The sequence below is a fragment of the Orbicella faveolata genome, unplaced genomic scaffold (assembly GCF_042242905.1).
Source record: "Orbicella faveolata isolate gen_17 unplaced genomic scaffold, um_ofav_v1 contig_4, whole genome shotgun sequence".
Lineage (NCBI taxonomy): Eukaryota > Metazoa > Cnidaria > Anthozoa > Scleractinia > Merulinidae > Orbicella > Orbicella faveolata.
The window spans coordinates 2203763-2221616 of NW_028301569.1; the positions used below are offsets into that span (position 1 = coordinate 2203763).

At 40.3% G+C, this 17854-nt stretch overlaps 1 protein-coding gene and 1 pseudogene across 4 annotated transcripts; both read right to left on the bottom strand.

Annotated features, from left to right (window-relative positions):
* Positions 1-4732: 4732 nt before the first annotated feature.
* Positions 4733-6897, bottom strand: LOC149100911 (uncharacterized; annotated as a pseudogene). Its single transcript, XR_016203031.1, has 2 exons — positions 6789-6897; positions 4733-5876 (listed from the first exon to the last, which is right to left on the bottom strand). The product of XR_016203031.1 is annotated as an uncharacterized LOC149100911 (transcript).
* LOC110064828 (uncharacterized) lies at positions 6050-15212 on the bottom strand. 3 transcript variants are annotated; one of them, XM_020771929.2, is made up of 8 exons: positions 13971-14111; positions 13236-13276; positions 9672-9762; positions 9348-9446; positions 8928-9022; positions 8599-8691; positions 8337-8429; positions 7119-7231 (listed from the first exon to the last, which is right to left on the bottom strand). In XM_020771929.2, the coding sequence occupies exons 1-6, from the start codon at positions 13982-13984 to the stop codon at positions 8651-8653; spliced, it is 381 nt and encodes a 126-aa protein (XP_020627588.2). In that variant the 5' UTR covers positions 13985-14111; the 3' UTR covers positions 7119-7231; positions 8337-8429; positions 8599-8650. The 3 variants fall into 3 exon arrangements, with proteins under 3 accessions (XP_089132134.1, XP_020627588.2, XP_089132133.1); XM_089276008.1 differs by lacking the exons at positions 9348-9446; positions 9672-9762; positions 13236-13276; positions 13971-14111 and adding an exon at positions 7793-7888 and having other exon boundaries at positions 6050-7231; positions 8928-9014; XM_089276007.1 differs by lacking the exons at positions 7119-7231; positions 8337-8429; positions 8599-8691; positions 8928-9022 and having other exon boundaries at positions 9362-9446; positions 13971-15212.
* Positions 15213-17854: the final 2642 nt, after the last annotated feature.

Consider the following 17854-nt stretch of genomic DNA (forward strand, 5'->3'; position numbering starts at 1 on the left):
CTAAAATGAGAAGCCAAAATTTTGTTAGCTTTGCGATGAATATCAATTCAGCATCTCGGCCTGAAACGCGTTGCTCGATCAAATATGCAAATTAAACATTTCGTGAGACAGAAAACCAGTCAAGAGCCAACGTGTCGTGCATTGGTTTTCTTTTGGGGCGTCTATTTTGTTTTGGGAAAAAACACAAAAACATTCCAAAGCCAACGTGTCGTGCATTGTAAGTGGGCGTCGTTTTGTTACGTGACACATGTCGGGACTTTCCATTTACGATCTGAAAAACTTTGTCTGCGTGCTTTTGACCTGCTGTGAAAAGTGTATCGATTTGTTTTGTTTGAGATGAATATTGCATGTGCCATAAAATTTATGTTCCTAAATATCTGAATGTAAAACAGTCCAGAAATGTAAAATGTAAAACAGTTCTTTTCTTATACGGTTTTGCTTTTGGCTGACTGCCGAAATGCTATCTGGGGGAGCACACCTCACTTCCCGGCTTCCCCGCGCTCACGACCGTGTCATTCCAATGCTAACCCCCTTCCAATTAAAAACACTCGTCACTGTTTGCAGAAGTAAGGAATAAAACATGTTGCTTTATTTTACCTGTCACTAAAATTAACGAAAGACGAAACAAAAATTACTTGGATGGTTTGTTTTCTCATTTAAGACCATGTGATATTCTTTAGAGAATTGTTCTTTTATCCAACTAAGGCAAACTGTTCATTCGTATACACGCAACTGAAAATTTGAAAGAAAGAATTTTCAAAAGTATCATAACCTGGTCTGTAATAAATGAAGCAAAAAGAAAACGGGAAAGCGAGTAAGATCTATTACAACACAACATATGGTGACCTCCAGGTTAGGAACATAGCTCAAAATTGTTCCGATTACAAACGATCAAAGTTAATTACTATTCAATGGACCTTTTCGGCGATACGGCGGCCATTTTGAATTCCATTGTTTCAAATAGCTATTATGGGATGTTCAGTAGGCAAATAAATACTAATTTGCCCCCCACCCTTGAGCATCCCATAATAGCTATTTGAAACAAAAGAATTCGAAATGGCCGCCGTTTTACCGAAAAGGTCCATTACATCTACTTCCTTAAGGTTACCGCATACCTTCAGGGGTGTCTCGCGTGCAAGCGATGTAGCGCGTGCAGTTTAAGCTGTAGATACCTAAACACCTATATCAAATTAAAGCTTATAGAGCTGGCTATCAAACTACACCAAGAATTTTGAAATAAAATGAATTGTCGAATTTTTCACGACCACTAAATGCGAGCGCCCGAATCACCTTTTGAAAGCTACAAGTCAAAGCGAATTTTGTTTTTCGCCAATTTAATTTTTTCCTGGGTTTCAGGGCCCAAAGCGCTTAAAAAACGTGTCTGCGTTTTGGCATATTCAATTGCAGTAAAAAGTTACAAAACATCTTCGAAATAGGATTAAGAAAATGTGGAGTGATCGTACAAAAATCGCTCTCGAAGAAAAAGTATTTCGAAACTTGCAATTCGCAGACACGTTTTTGTAGTTTATATCTTAAACTAGCTACTGTCCAAATTTGAGGGCAATTGAACAAATTCCCTTTTAGATATAACTGTGCCTGCTTCAAGCGAAAAATTTTTTCGAGAAAACAGCGCTAAGAAGAATCTTCTGCTTCGTAAACAAACTCCGTCCACAAACGCCTTCAACTGGGAAGGTTTACTACCGTTAACCTCCTGGTGAAATCTACGCGCGAATCTCCAAAATACCCTTGTGTTTCGCAATGCGCTCAAGGCGCCGAAGAAGGCCGAAGGAGGAGAAATAATTTTTCCGTAGCTCGGTTGTTCTTGAAGCTGGTCTGGCAAAATGGGGAAGACTAAAGAGGTTACCAACGCTTGAGTGGCTGCGCGAAGAAAATAAACAAAAGAAAGCGCTGTGGAGCAACCGTTTGTGGTCAACTTTGCATGGATAATATTTCAAATGGTCTCATTGAATCCGACGATTCGTCGATATCGGACTCATCAGAAGAGTCTCTGTCAACATCCCTGTTATTGCTGTCAAGTTCCAAAATTTTTACAGAACCTTTCTTTTCTCTTACCACGAATTTTTTGATACGATAGCTATAGCTTCATCCGCGAGGCGAACTTTCGCTTCTTCACTCATTGATGTATTTTCATTTGTTCTTCGCTGTTTTCGCTTTTTCGAACTGGTTCATGTTTTTAACGTGGTCTATGTTCACTTCTAACTTAACAGAGTTACACCTAATACCAAGAATGCTTGGTAGTCGGAACAACAAGGCTGATCAACTGAGAAGTCAATTCGTGACATCCGTACAGGTAATTCCCGCGAAAATCGTCTCGGTTGATTGCATACGCGCCATAGGGCTGTCAATCAAGAGGTAAACTTTTACTTCCGGCGAAAACGAAAAACCGCCATTTCTCCGCCAATATTTAGCCTTTTTCAAAATATTTTTCAGAAATTCAAGATTAATCTTCGACCACTACTTCGACCCAAAAAGCCAAATTTGAAGAAAATTGCCGACCCGAAGGTATACTGTAACCTTAAAATTATTAATGTACTACAAGTTTCAACTGGAACGTCCGCCTTCAGTTTCCTATATCCCTCAATAATGCTAGTCTTTAATTAATTACTTAGTATAAACCCAACACTTCTTTACTGTTCTGTTTCAAACGAAAATCATTCTAACTGAAAACAACGTGATTCAGAACATTCGCTTTAAATGAAGTTAAAAAAATAAATAAATAAAAATAAATAAATAAATAAATAAATAAATAAATGAATAAATAAATAAAAGCACAAAGTAACATAACGCGCCTGTGTACGGTATTCTGTAAAAAAAAATATATATATAAACTAAGGAAATGTAATTATATATAATTATATCTTTTTTGGAAAAAATGCCAGCAAACAAAAAGTTATTCTATAGCCCTTTTTTTTTGGTCAAGTAGTGAGCGCAATAAATGTTTATAACAAGTTACGACTTACTCGATTAAACCCCGGTTACCCTGTAAGTAGGACTATAAGAAATGGAAACAAAAATTGCCATAGAATATAAGGAATAAACATCGAACTTAGCTAAAACGTAGAAACAAAGTATGCCTGGCCCAGCCGGGTTTAAAGGGTTTAAAGAGTTTAAAGGGGGTTTACAAGATTATAAATCGAGAAAATATAGTAATCTTGAAATGCCAGTTCGGTATAGTTGCTCGCGTTAGTTTCAGCGCGAATAATCTCCACTCTCGCGTATATGAATTTCGTGTTGGTGTCTTCAGCCATACAGTTTACAAAACATTTCCTTCTAATAAAGTCACAATGATATTTCCGTTACATCAACTACCGACTGGGACCTCACTAGCGATATGCCACTCTCGTTTCATAAATGATCGGACCAGTTCCAGGTTTACAATTACTTGTGTCGTATTCCATGTAGCTGTTGTATACATTAGTCGCACACTGAACGCTCAGGTCTGCAGTCAAAAGCGAATTAAAGTGTACGGAAAGGCTTTTTCATGGTTAAGGATACTACGCAAAACCATCTTTAAAGCGCAGTAAGCTAGCAAAAGTAAAGGCGAATCCAGACAAGGTAGGGATCCTCAATAAAAACGCGTTTAGCGAGACTTATAAAGGAAAACATTCTGGATTCTCTACAGCGATGAATGTTAATTAATCAAGGCTGCTTCACAAATGTGACACAAACGTAGTATAGAGAAAAGCAAGTTTGACAACGCAAACGTAGTAGGACTGTGGACAAGAAACCGTTCTAATGTAGCTGATCTGGGCGTGGCACTAATTTTGCGTTTGCGGCATGCTTTCAATTTTTTAAGGTTAACGTGCACGTCTTACGAAGAGGAGAACTTGTCGATTTTTTTGCTTGCATTACCGCTTGTTTTTGCGTCACACCTGTGAAACACTGATTTACCTGTTAGGTTTTCGCGATCTTGTTTTCAAGGGATGTCTAAATTCCCAGGTGATTTCTGATAAACTGCCTGTGGACATAAGTGAGAAGGGATTCTATATCTAAATTCACGAAACAAGACCTTCCATCAAAGTTTGGCTGTTTTCTTTAAACGCATGGAACGTTGCAGTGGAAGTATACATTCGAAGGCTTTCTGTACAGACGGCCTGTACAGACACCACTTTTGAGACTGGTTTTTTGTTTCCAACAGAACGTTTCCTGGGAGCACGTTCCCCTTTACGGCCCCTTCCTTTGGGCATGCCGTAAGCAACTGCCGCGGATAAATTGATCCCGCCCGAATTACGCTTCGTACTAACCAGCCAACGAAGAAAATCTTTTAGACGATCTATGGCCAAACATGCAGCCAGGGTGTGGGCACAGATTGAAAATGCGGCAAATCCGGGACATTTTGCACATTCATCTTTTCCGTTAGCAAACAGGTTTACCACGTGTGGATCTCTGGGATTTGACTTTCACGGCACAACGACTGTCTCATTGTTTTGCGGCATTATACAGAATGATGTTCTTTATTCAGGGAATCCGCCTTATTCACTATTGCAGATAAAACGTCATGAGGTATCCAGTCGATTCCGATACTTTGAATTTCCTGCATAACGGGATGTGCTCCTCTTCGAAGGGCATTCGTGGCTTGGGTAACGCTTGGCTGTTGCATTTCATCAATGTTAGCCTCGTGAATTTTTTCTAACACTGCTTTTCTCTGATCGTTGCGCATTCGGCTCCATTCGCTGGGGACAACTTCAAGGTACCGGAATTCTTTTCTCAATTTGTATTCCCCTCTTCCTACTACTGCTGGCTCGACATCTTCCTTTTGGATCTTGACCAACTTCTCAACAGATGATGCAAAGGAATACTCATCCACTTTCTTCTTTCCATGCGATTCACGTGACAAGAAGTCCTGCAATACATTGTTGGTTGCCTCTGAACGGTTGGCTGTGAACTTTTCGGGTGGACATCCCAGTCTGGCTCTTTGACGAACTGGACTAATAACAGAGTTCACGAAATCAGCGCTCTTGTGATTATGAAACCATTTGAAGAAATTCCGCCCATTTTGGTGTAGTGCTGACCATGGTTCCTCCAGCTGGCCGAGCTGTTTGGCAAACATGTCTATGCTCGAAGCATCTCCAAGCCCAGCTTCAAAGACAGTTCCTCTCTGTCTTCCACATATGCAGTGACAAGAGCCTTCTCGCCATCAGTACCAAACGCTAAGACTTTGCCTAAGCCTGGGTTTAGTGATTTCAGGGTTCCGCTAAAAACGGAATATGTCTCTGTCGTTTTCTTTTCGTGAATGAGGACAGGGCCTATCATTGAAGGGTGCTTGCCATCTTTTCTGTTTTCTAACAATAAGTGCAGGTACGTGATTGGCGTCACAATATAGTCACCTATGTCAAATGTTGGGTCCTCGGTGAAGGGTTTGAACTCGACTGGATTACAGCAAAATCTTACCATATCATTCAGTTGTCTGTCGGTTGTAAGGACACACATTGGTTCTGGAGCGACTTTTACGTCTCTTATGAATGCTGATTTCCGGTCGCTTGCTTGTTTTTTACAATCGCCGAGAAGACGAAACCACGGACCATCTTGTTTTCCTGCCCCAGAAATATTCTTCACGCGCACACTCGTTTTGTCTCTGGCCTTTACTTGCTGTCTACCTCTGGGGAGTTGTCCTATGCCAGAACAGCCGGGCAGATCCCCAAGTTCTTCTGTGACTGTTTTGTAGACCACTTCCCCTGGCTTAGATTCTTCAGAAGCCGACTTCAGGAAAGTCTTGGTACTGGTCCAAGTAGTCCTTATGTATCCTGTCGACCGTGACTTGCAATTTCCATGTGGTCTGAGCTCAATTGAGTGTTCGGCGCCTCCTTTAAAGGAATACTGAACCAAACAATATCGATGCATCATACCATTAGGCCCTATAATGTGATATATTAATATCAGTGATGCTTCATTTGTCATAGGTTAGTGGCTTTTACCACTAACAGTTTGTATTTTAGTTTTAAGGTTGTCGACAGTGGACATTTTTTTACATCTAACGGTTTAAGGACGTTCGCGCGAAAATGTTCTACTCGATAGATTTTCTTCAAACTTTTATTGCGGACAGATGAATTACTTGTTTCAGAAATGAAAAAAAAATTGGGGGTCACGGACTTCGTTTTCCCTTTAGCGCGCCCTCGATGCCGTGACGTGGCGTGTGAATTTGCGTGTGCAGTAAGGATGCGCAGAAACAATTAGCGCGAACCGGTGTCCTTACTGAAGGGCAAATTGAGCCCTTTCAACTCGAAATTTACTTCATTTTACTTCTCGACATTGAAGCTGATAAAAGTTGCGCGACATTGTAGCATGACATACCCGTGATCAAAATCAAATTCTGTCCTGTCTCGACCTATTGAGAAAAAATATAGAGATTTCCGCTTTCAAAAGCAAACGCAAATCTTCAAATATAATTTATCTCTATCTTCTATTTTGTGTAATGGGCCTTTGCAACTGCACGGGTAATAATAGCTCCAAAATCTTCGGACTGTTCTTTAGGGTAATCCTCTTGAAACGGCAAAATGCTTACAACCCAAATGGCTCAGGCAAGCAAATCTGTAACCTTGCATACGTGCTTGGTAACTCATCGGTTATGGAGTAATCCCGTCTCTAAACAGCTATCGCACCACTGCATAGAGCGATGCCGGTCACATGACGGTCACTGCTCTATTATAATTTTTTAAGCCAAAGGATCACATTTTTCGGCGTTTAACGGTTGATCCCCATTGAGACCCTCACGTCGGGTAGAGACACCCGGGTAAACCCTTTCTACATAAACGTCAAAAGTAACCTACCATAAATGACATTAATCCTCTTCCTAAAGTCATTTAGAATCCCGTCTTTCAAGCAGAAGTACTCTCTCTTAAGCGTAAGAACAACAGCTGAGCCATTTATTTCTTCACTAACGTCTTTGGAGACATTTCCACCCTTGTCAACAACAAAACGGAATTTCTTGTTACTGTTATTAAGCCAGCAACCACGATCATCACACTTGAGATCCTCGATGGATTTCAATGCTTCGGTGTCGACATGGATACGTTATTGGATACAGGCGACGCTTATGGGAAGCGACGTTCCAACTGATCTAAGAAGTTTTACAACTCTCAGTGGTCCACGAACCTCTGTTTTCTTTGTATATACAGGAAGTTTAGGGTTGGCTTTATAATACTCAGTGACACGAAATGCTTCATGCCCGCTACTACTGTCACTTTCTTCGTCACTTGAGCATTTCCATTTACTGCAAATTGCAAAGGAATGACCAGAATAAAGATTAATAAGGACGGGAGAGTAAGTTGGAAGCCCTTCTCCATTCATGAAACAGTCATTTAAGGACTCCCTAGTTGATACACAAGAGGCCACCAGAGAATATCGATCATCGTTCAAAGCAAAATATATTTGCCCGGCAGCATTAAGCAGCTTAATATAGACATTGTTGGATGTAAATGAATGAAACACTATTGAAAGTTTCAGTTTTCGCTTTAGTATCCCACAGTAAAACCATGAAAGCAAATAACTATCAAACCTGTCTTGTACTGACGTCCGCCGGAGAGCAAAGTGAATACTTTTATATAAGAAACTGATTGCAAATATACCCTATGCATGCAGACTAGAATGTTTTACACTCAATGTTAATTAATGAGCTGAAATCAAACAACGCTAAAATGACTTCTCAGTTAAAAGAATGGTTTCATGGCTGTTCAGAATTTTTCTTGTATCTATCCGGTATCTATTCGGTTCACGAAATCTGCCTCAGTCTTTACTTGAGCGTCTTGACATTATAAACGTCGAGATATAATACCTTGTCTTTGGTGAAGGCATCTGTTGGTCTGCTGATGTGGGACTCTGGGACCCGGTAAGATCAACGACATCTTGAATCTTTGCGACAATGTCCCCGCTGTGTAACAAAACGTATATCGTATTTATTCGAAAGCACTACTATATCTGTCCTTTTTTGGAGTAATGCAGTCATTTTTTCAACAAACTAAAATCAAACTAAAATAACTGGAAAAATATAAACAAATACATCAAAAATTAAAGTAGATATCTGGCCTAACCTACAAGTAATTATGCCTTGCCTCGCAATGTCTTACATGTAAAATCATAAATACACAGTTGGCATATTAATTTACGAGATGAATGAATAAAGCTATGGAAAGTTTCGGCATCTTAGGATAAATACTCTTTTTAAGCCTCAGATTGGGCCTGATTGGTGGGTGGAATCCACTCCCTTGTTCATCCGAGGCCGGCAGTTAACAAATAAACTGCATCTGGGAGTTTCTTTTAAATATATAACATAAGGAAAAAGACAATTAAATTATTAAGTTCATGAGATAACATATTACCTGGTTTCTGGTGAGGAAATACTTTGTTGCGCTGATGCAGAATTCAGGCAATGAGTAAGATCAACGACATCTTCAATATCTTCAAAGCGGCTTCTGCATGAGAGAAGCAATTATAAAACCAGTGTTTTTTTCTTAAACAATGAGTACTAACTCAATTTCTTCACATCAAAAAATAATACACTTTATAATTTCTGTTGTAAGGGAGAAGGCGAACACCTTTGTTTGTCTAAGGATATTCAGATACACTCGTATTTCTACCGACCTGTCTAAACTGCCATCATTTTTGTTTCTTGTTTCTTTGTTTCTTGAGCCCATCACATCTGCAAATTTGTTCTCGCTAGTTGCTGGGTCGTCCCTTTAAAATTATTTGCAACGAGTCTCAGTTAGTGTCAGCGACCTTTATTATTTTCTCCTAATTAATCAATTAGAGCAAAATTTGAATATACGTCTTTTCACATGGATAATGAGGGCCGGGGAAGCGTCGAAGGGCATTTGGACAGGACGGAAGGTCTCGCTTTTTGAAAGAGCAATGTGTGAGCTTAGAGTTTTCAGTGTTGTACCTCCCCTTAAAGCAAAAGCAATCATTCTTACCTGTTAAGCTGGCGTCACGAGATTTTCTCTTTCTATGACTCAGAGCGGATCCTGAAGCATTCTGAACTTCGTTCTCGTCAATCTTGGAAGAATAACTAAAAATAGTTGGGGTGAATTAGTGTCTAATTTCAATATACTTAGTGTTAGTATTAATTTATCACGAAGGTAATCAAGCATTTGAACTTTATATTTTAAAAGCCGTTCTAGAACTGCAGCATTGGAGTTCCAATTTATGAAGCCCGATTTGCGTTCCCACCACTTACTGAAAAGGGTTCCACTTCCCCTCTAACCTGCTAAAAGGGTTTTGAGGGGAAACAATTCTGCGCGAAGGTAAATACATTTTGGCGAGGGAACAGGGCTGAGTTTGGCCTTGGGATGAACGGAGGGCGGGGGAGCTTTCCCCAGATCCATCATCAATACCTGTTGATATCGTGCGCAGGTTTTCCAAAATTGTGACATGGTATAGATCCTTTACCGTCCTCTACTTTGTTGTTGTCATGATCAGCCTTTCTGTTGGTACTGCAAAAAAGGAGAAAATTGGCCTATTGTATATTATTACACTCCTTTTTCAGAATTTTCAAAATAAAAATGATAAAAGGTAGATTAGGATAAAACGCAGGGTTCTCCTTTTAATTCTGCGGAAACTGAACAAATAAGTCATACTAAGTTCATTCCTACTACTGCAACTATCATATTCAGCACTGAATCTCCCTTCCCTTCCCCGGCTAGGATCATCATATGTACCTGTCTAAGCTGAAGTCACGTACAGACTTGATGATTGGTGTGGATCCTTCAGCATCCCCAACTTTGGCTTTCATGGGTCTTAGAATCGTCACTGTATAGATTGGATTAGATTAGTGTCGTCAGTCATCACTGAATTAATTGATCCTTTGTTAACAAAAACATCATTTAAACGTCACAGAAACGGAAAAAAAGTGTCGATTTCACTTCGCGAGAACCCAAATGTACTTTCCGCTTCTCAGACGGTTTGTTTTTAGTCCACACGAACCTGATTATATTTCTAACTACTTATCTCATAAGCAAATCGACTTTAGGCTACATCAATTGGTTGGACTTCATTTTTGAATGAAATTCAAAAATAAGCCCAGTCCATTCTCTTATGTCAGTCTTTACATCGCCAGAGAGGAGGGAGTACTCTCCAACAATTGCGCGGACGCGCTTCTGAAACCCTTACGTCAGACCAAAATATGACAATGTTTAGCCCCCATTAAAAACGGATACATTTTTTAGACCAGACTCTTAGTCTATTCGAAAGGGGCTTCAATTTCCGGTATTATCGCTCTTCCTCAATATGGAGGCAAAAAATTTTAATCAGAAGACTATTACTGAGCTGGAAACTAGCGAGGGAGTTAAAATAACGGGCCACAAGCAATTATGACAAGAAATTGAAAATTTTTATCAGAATTTATACCAGTCAGAACATGCTGGTTCACATGAACTCTTCGCAGACTTCGTCCACTCCGTGCAACTTCCTAGGCTGAGTGATGATGACAAAGAAAATTTAGAAGGAGAATTAACCATCGCAGAATGCCGTCAGATTTTAAAAACCTTCAATTTCGGGAAGTCACCAGGTGAAGACGGCTTTACAGTAGAGTTCTATACAAAGTTCTTTGAGCTTCTAGCTAGCGACTTAGTTGAAAGTGTAAACACAGCATATTCGAGAGGGGAGCTGTCAATTTCACAGAGAAAGGGGGTTGTCACCCCCATTCCAAAGGCAGATTCTGACACTCTGAAGCTCACAAATTGGCGGCCAATAACCTTGTTAAATGTTGACCACAAGATTGCATCCAAAGCAATAGCTACACGAATTAAAAGGTACTTCCGCAGTTAATACATACTGACCAAACAGGCTTTATGAAAGACAGATTTATCGGTCAGAATATACGTCTTCTACGTGACCTCTTAGAACAGACAGAACTGGAAAATATACCAGGCATTCTCCTCCAGCTCGACTTTCGCAAAGCCTTTGACACAATCGGGTGGCCAATGATTCAACAGGTCCTGTCAATTTTCAACTTTGGTGTTTCTATTAAGCGTTGGATAGAAACTTTCTGCTGTAATGCAGAGAGTTCCGTTATTAATCATAATGGTTTCACTACTAAGCAGCTCAAGTTGTCTCGAGGAGTAAGGCAAGGTTGTCCACTATCACCCTATCTGTTAATTTTATCTGCGGAGATACTTGCGAATAAAATACGGCAAGATAATTCGATTTGCGGCATTTTTATCTTTCATAAGGAACTTAAAATTAGCCAATTTGCGGACGACACCTCTCTCATTTGCAGTAACCTAATATCGGTCCAAAACGCCTTGCTCATACTAAACGAGTTCGGGATTTTATCTGGCCTAAAACTCAACGAATCCAAAACCAAAGCTCTTTGGCTAGGTCCATGGAAACAGCGTACCGAAAGACCTCTCAACTTCATATGGACGAAAGAACCGCTTAAAGTCTTGGCGATTGATATCTCTCACGATAAGGCGGGAAATGAGAGAAAAAATGTCAACCAAAAAATTGAAAACCTTAATGCAAAGCTGGGTACCTGGAGATCGCGCCAACTTTCGATCTTTGGGCGCTGTTTAATCTTTAAGTCTCTAGGGATTTCACAGATCGTTCACTCTGCTGCCGTGCTAGACATTCACAAGGATTACATTGCAAAAATTCAATCTTCAATTTTTAAATTTATTTGGAAGGAAAAGCAGGACAAAATCAAAAAGGAAGTTCTATATCAAGATTATGAAAGAGGTGGTCTGCGTGTAACACACGTTGAAACTTTGTGTAAGGCTTTACGTTTGGCATGGATTCAAAGGTTCCTAAAAAGTGACAGCCAGGGGACAGAAAATTGGAAAGTCATCCCTTGTTCTTTCTTTAAGAAACATGGGGGCTTATACTTCTTGCTTCCCTGTAAATCTGACGAAAATTTCCTAAAGTCGATTGAAATGCCATCCTTCTACAAACAAATTCTGAGTTTCTTTTTGGAACTGAAGAGTATCTATGACACGAACGGAGACAAGGAATTAATCCTTTTTAACAACAAAGAAATAAAAATAGGTGGTAAAACTGTGTTTTATCAGGATTGGTTTGACCAAGGAGTCCACTCGATTGGTGACACTCTCGATTCCAGTGGAATGTAGTTGAATTTTGCAGATTTTCAGTCAAGTCCAATTTTCTTACCTATTTTCAAATTCTGTCGGCTATCCCTAAACGACTGCTGGAAAGGCGAGGGACTATTTTGGCACCAATTCAATTTTTACTCCAGGGAATTCCACTTTTCACCTGTCACCGTCGCTGTTGATCGACCTATCTCAATTAACATGTAAAGATTACTACTAGCTTTTTTTGAACAGGAGGGAACCTTGCGCAACTGGCCCTAACAAGTGGCAACGCGACCTTCCACAGTTCACTCTCTCTTGGAGCACAATTTTTAAGCGGATAAAGGCAATCATAAGCAAAATAAATTAAAAGAATTTTTTTACAAACTTGCTCATCGTATTGTCACTACAAAGAAAGAATTACAGTTATACGGAATTGAAGACAACAAGGGTTGTCATTACTGCGGGGATGACGACTCTTTACTTCACTTCTTCTTAGGTTGTCATATTGCAGTCGACTTTCTCCGGAAAGTGCTATGCTGGTTTAATGAAAAGGAAAACTCTTCCATCACATTAAGCTCAAAAGAAGTACTCTTCGGAACACTGAGCTTCTGATAACGATAATATAATGAAAAAACTAAATTTCTACCTCCTCTATGCCAAATTCTACTTTCATTTCCAGAAAATCACATAACGTGCACGTAATTGGGATGTTTTTGTCCGGAAACTAAATTTTATGTTAAAAATAGAAGGCTTCGCTTAGTTCAATTTGTCCTATACTTCTCGCAATCCAAAAAAAAAAAAACCTCGCAAAATTTTCATCTTAGCAATTACGTAAATTGAATAGAATATATCCTGTGGAAATCAGTTGTAATTATATAGTATTATTGTTAGTACAGTAGTTACCCGTAAGTGTTGTATGTAGCGTAATGTTAATGTTGAAAAAAATAGTAGTAAGCAGTTTATTGTCAACATATTATAGGTAAATTTATTTTAAGTATTGTATTGTAAGTAGTTTAATTGTAACTATGAATTGTATGTAAGCTTTTTCAAAATAAAAGGTCCAACTACGGAAAAAAAAAATCGCTCTTCCTCGTCGAGGGAAAAATAAAGATCGCAAAAGCATAATTATTTTCCTATATGCCTTCTTCAAAACAGTTTAAAGATGGTCGCGTTTAATATCCAATGTTACACACTTACCAAAGCTTTTTCTTCTTATTTCTACCAACTTGGTATACGTCCTGAAACAAAATATGAAGATATCTATATTTAGAAAATAGCCCAAAGAAAATACGCGCGCTGATTGATTTAAAATCGTGTTTCTATTAAACAATTAGACTATGAGCTCGATATTTCTATCGCGCGATAGTGGACGAAGGTGCAGCCCGAGTCAACTATCACGCATAGAAATCGAGAGTGAATAATCTAAATGTTTTAGTATGAATCTACTAGTCGTTAAAAACTGTATCTAAATCCTCGTCACAGACACCTCGAAAACACAAAGAATCAGCCGTCATTTTGATAACAACCGCGCACTGTTTAAGCGCACATCTACAACAGAATAGATAGTGAACGGCGTTCGTGATAGAACGCCTTTAGATTTACACCTAAACTCGATAGAAACACGGTCTGTTTTCTATTTCGTAAGTATAAGCATGAGGTCAAACTATGGCTTTCGAGAATTTTTGTTGCGGAACACAGCGCGTAACCCCCAGCGGGCAAGATAGCGCCATCTTGTCCAATCACAGCACAGGATTTGGTTCATCTTGCCCGCTCACGGACTTAGCCATATAATAATAGTAATTACTGTCCAGCGAAATTGTTTAACCCTTGGTTTGGTGGCTATGCTTCGAGCTCAACAATCGCATGCAGGTAAGACATGGAGCTTAATATTCAGTTGCTTGTCTTGCATACGCTAATCCGTTTAGTGCCTACCTGTACAGGTTCATTCGCTGGTGAAGTCTGAATCACCGCAGATAATGACTGGCCTCCATCGTCTTGAACAGCTCCATCAGCTAGCCGGGTCCAGATCCAATGGCACAGGGAATCGCAGCTGGCGGAATCAGTGCTTGAAAAAATCGTCAGCATACCATTGCCATCTCCTCCTAGCTTTTCTCCGATTGGATGAGCGTCTAAGGCAAAGTAACAACCATTTAGAACTCCAACTAGAAAGACATAAGGCACACAGGTATATGGGTATACTGACGTTGCCTGGTTTGGTGCAGATGGCAATGCGCTGCGTAGAAGATGGCGACCTTGAGGTGAGAAGATACAGCTGTCGGATACAATATTCTCAGAGAGCGCCACTTCCTGAGGGATAAGCTTGTGTGTCCTCATTATCTGTAAGGCTTCGAGTACATCATAATAGCGGGTACGATCTCTGACATTGTTCAACAAAGATGGAAGTTCAATGATAACTTTGTGGGCTATTTCAGCTACCTGATCCCAAGACGTGTCGCTTGTGTTAGTCAAACTTAACAAAGAGTCAGAGATCGCTAGACTAAGAAAACTGCAAGCGTTTGTCGCGTCATGCTCCACGAATATGATGTGGTTTTGCGGGTCATTTGCTTCATCACAGCACGCTAGCATATCTTGATCAAACTGCTCCACAGCGCTTTGCTGACTGACTGCCAAGCGCATGTACCTTCAGTTTGTTACTTGGTCTTCAAGTAATCGTTGAATGTCCCGGGCAGCAGGTCTCGCAGTAGCATCAAACGCTATGCACTGATGGAATACCTTTTCCACTTTGTTCCATTCTGATGCCTGCTTTCGATGATACTTCTCCGACATCCTTGGTATTTCTTGCGCCCGCATTTTGCCCTCGATCACTTTTCTGTAAGGCATTAGTACCTTTACCCCATGTTTTAATAATTAAGGGCCTTGCAGATCGGGATTGAGTAGCACAAACAAGGTCATCCCCAGAGCCTACACATCAATGTTCTTGAGGTCCTCTACAGACGCCCCTTCCAAGTTGTTTAATATTAATTCAGGTGCCATGTAGGGGAGGGTACCCAAGGTTGCTTGTGCGAGAATGCATTGCCATCGATGTTCGAATAAGTTGAGATCTGTTTTCCCCAAAGTCTGTTACTTTGCACACGATCGGGCTTACTTTCAAAACATTTAACGCTTGCTCGCGGTTTTCCTCCCCACTGTAATGCCCGTTACTAACAAGTACATTCCCGGTCTCTGTGAGTAACATCTTTATCGTGAAGATATGTAAGGGCACGTGAAATATTTTGGGCTATTTTTAGCACTGTCGGTAAGAAAACAGTTAATGAAGTTTCTTCAAAAGAATCCATCACTTCCAGAAATTAAAGTAGATTATTTACTTCCTTCTCAATTCCGAAAGGAGGGAAGTCGAAACACTGATAACTCAGCATTAGAGCACAGGGGAAAAAACAGCATCCTTGGATTTCAACAATATTCTCATGGTGAAGGGTGTTTAGCAGCCTACCTTCTTTGGCAAAAGCAATCTCGGCTGGCCGCTCACTTCGCAAACGCTTCACAACCACCGTGTTCCCGTTAAACTTCGCTTTATAGACCACTCCAAAAGACCCGCTTCCAATTTCAACTTTTGCCTCAATTTCCTTCCACTGAAACTCACTCAAACCGTCTATACTAATTTTCTTCCTGGGTTTGGTTTTGATGGTATTTGAAATACGCCATGACGACAACCACTAAAAGTGAGCCCCTCCCAGGGGTTTTAGGGAACAAGGGAACTGGAGCATTTATTTTCAGGGAACAGGGGATATGTTCAGTTTATTTTCAGGGAACAAGGGAACTCTTGAGTAGATTTTTGGGAACAAGGGAACACCAATCTATTTTCAATAATATATTTTTAACTTTCCGAACCCCTAAAATATAAAATCTATTACGTACATGAGTGTCAGGCGAGATTATTTCGAAATGATTATTATTATGAGCTTCGCAAGGCATCTTGAAAGAAAAGCACCTCGGTCACAGTAGAGATCCCCCAGGCAATCGAGAGACTAGAGCAAGTTTACTCCTTTGACAAAAAAGTGTGTTGATGCGGTTATGAGCCTTATTGGTACCACAGCTGTGACACAAGGCCCTCAAGGAACTGTTTCATCTGTTGTCATGGAAGATGAAAGAAGGATCCTGAAGTCTCTGCGTAACATCAAGGACCTGCTGGACCGTTTTAATCCAAGCCTTACCACCAAATTTAGTATCAAAAGTCTTCTAACGCTTGTCGTCGAAAACACATTTTCAGAAATGAGAAGTGGTGCCACTGACATGTGCCTACAGCTTGAATTCGATCACAGATTCAGCAGGACAATCAAGGAACGGTTGAAGAGGCAATGTTTTACACCATTTGCTTACTTCACAGCTCCCAAGTCCTATTACCCACAGGTTTTCACCACCACACATTACAAGGATTTACCCAAGTTATGCCCTCCAAAGGCACACAGACTATCCGAGAAGCAAGTGAGTGAAATGAGGAACTGGAGAGCAATGTATGGTCAGAGTGTCCCCCAGAAAACAGTGCGAAACATGACAACAAAGGACAATCCAGGAACTCTGCTCATAAATCTGTATGCAACTGACTCTCCGACTGTACAGCCCCTAGATTTCACAGTGCTGAGTGAAGCAGCAGCAGTCCCAGTGCCACATAGGGAAACAACAGAGACTTTTTACAAACAAAGCCAGATTGTCTGTGTTAAAGCTGATTCCAGTGATACTCGTCAGTTGTTCATAATGGCCTGTCTGCAAGAGAATGTGAGTGTTGGCATGAAGAGGGTGAAAACCAAAGTGTTCATTCAAGATCCTTTCAATCCAGTGCTTTTCACGGAAGATGCAGAGAGATATGTCGATGTAAGCAACATTGTTTGTGCCCTAACCTGCTATAACTACCGTGAAGATATCCTAGAGCTTGAAGAACGTGATCTTATCCTTCTCTTTGATGTGCTTCACCATACCAATGAAGTCGTAACTGTCGCAGAGGCAGCTGAGACAGTTGAGATGACAGAAACTGCAGCCAATGAAGTACAGCATGAGCGGATCTCAAGGAGAAGAAAGAGGCGGTTCGAAAGCGATTTTTTCTACTATGAATAAAAAGATAAAACAAGCAAACAAGTATGGGGAACAATGATAAACATTTTTGGGGATCAAGGGAACGGTGCGAAAATTTTTCGGGATCAAGGGAACATGAGCTAAAAACATATTTGGGAACAGGGGGTTTATTAATGGGGAACAAGGGATAAAATCCAAAAATATCAAGGGATCATGGGAACATGTACCCCCCCCCCCCCTGGGAGGGGATCAAAAGTGCGTGGACCGCGCGCATCGCAAACTGATTTATGAATGGAGTGGCAGCACTGCACGTGTAATTTCATTCCGTGATTTATAGCACTAGTGCCAAAACGCAACGTAATCCAAGGGCTCACATCATATCCTTGTTGGATTACTTTCTGAAAAAAGATGTTTCCCAAACAATGGAGGCTGTTTACACATTCATTATTTCTTTTTCAAAAGTAAAAAATACACGCAAGTTACTGTGAAAAATAAAATAGACGCCCCGCATCTCGGATGCTGGAAGGTCGATATACTTGTCTAACGTGAGGTCTGTCATCCTAAGTGGCTGCTTTATGCTTTGCTCATGTTTTATCCCAAGACCAATCGAACGCAGATGAGAGTATCGTGTAAAAACCGTAAAACATTACATAAATTGAACACTTTGCCAAGGTTCTTTTTTATCCAGCGATTAAGTTTTCGAGCGTTTCGGTAGGAAGTTTTTCCCTCCTGCTGAAACAATCTCGTTTACGTTACTTCACCGACGCAATACCTTTTCATCTTCAGTT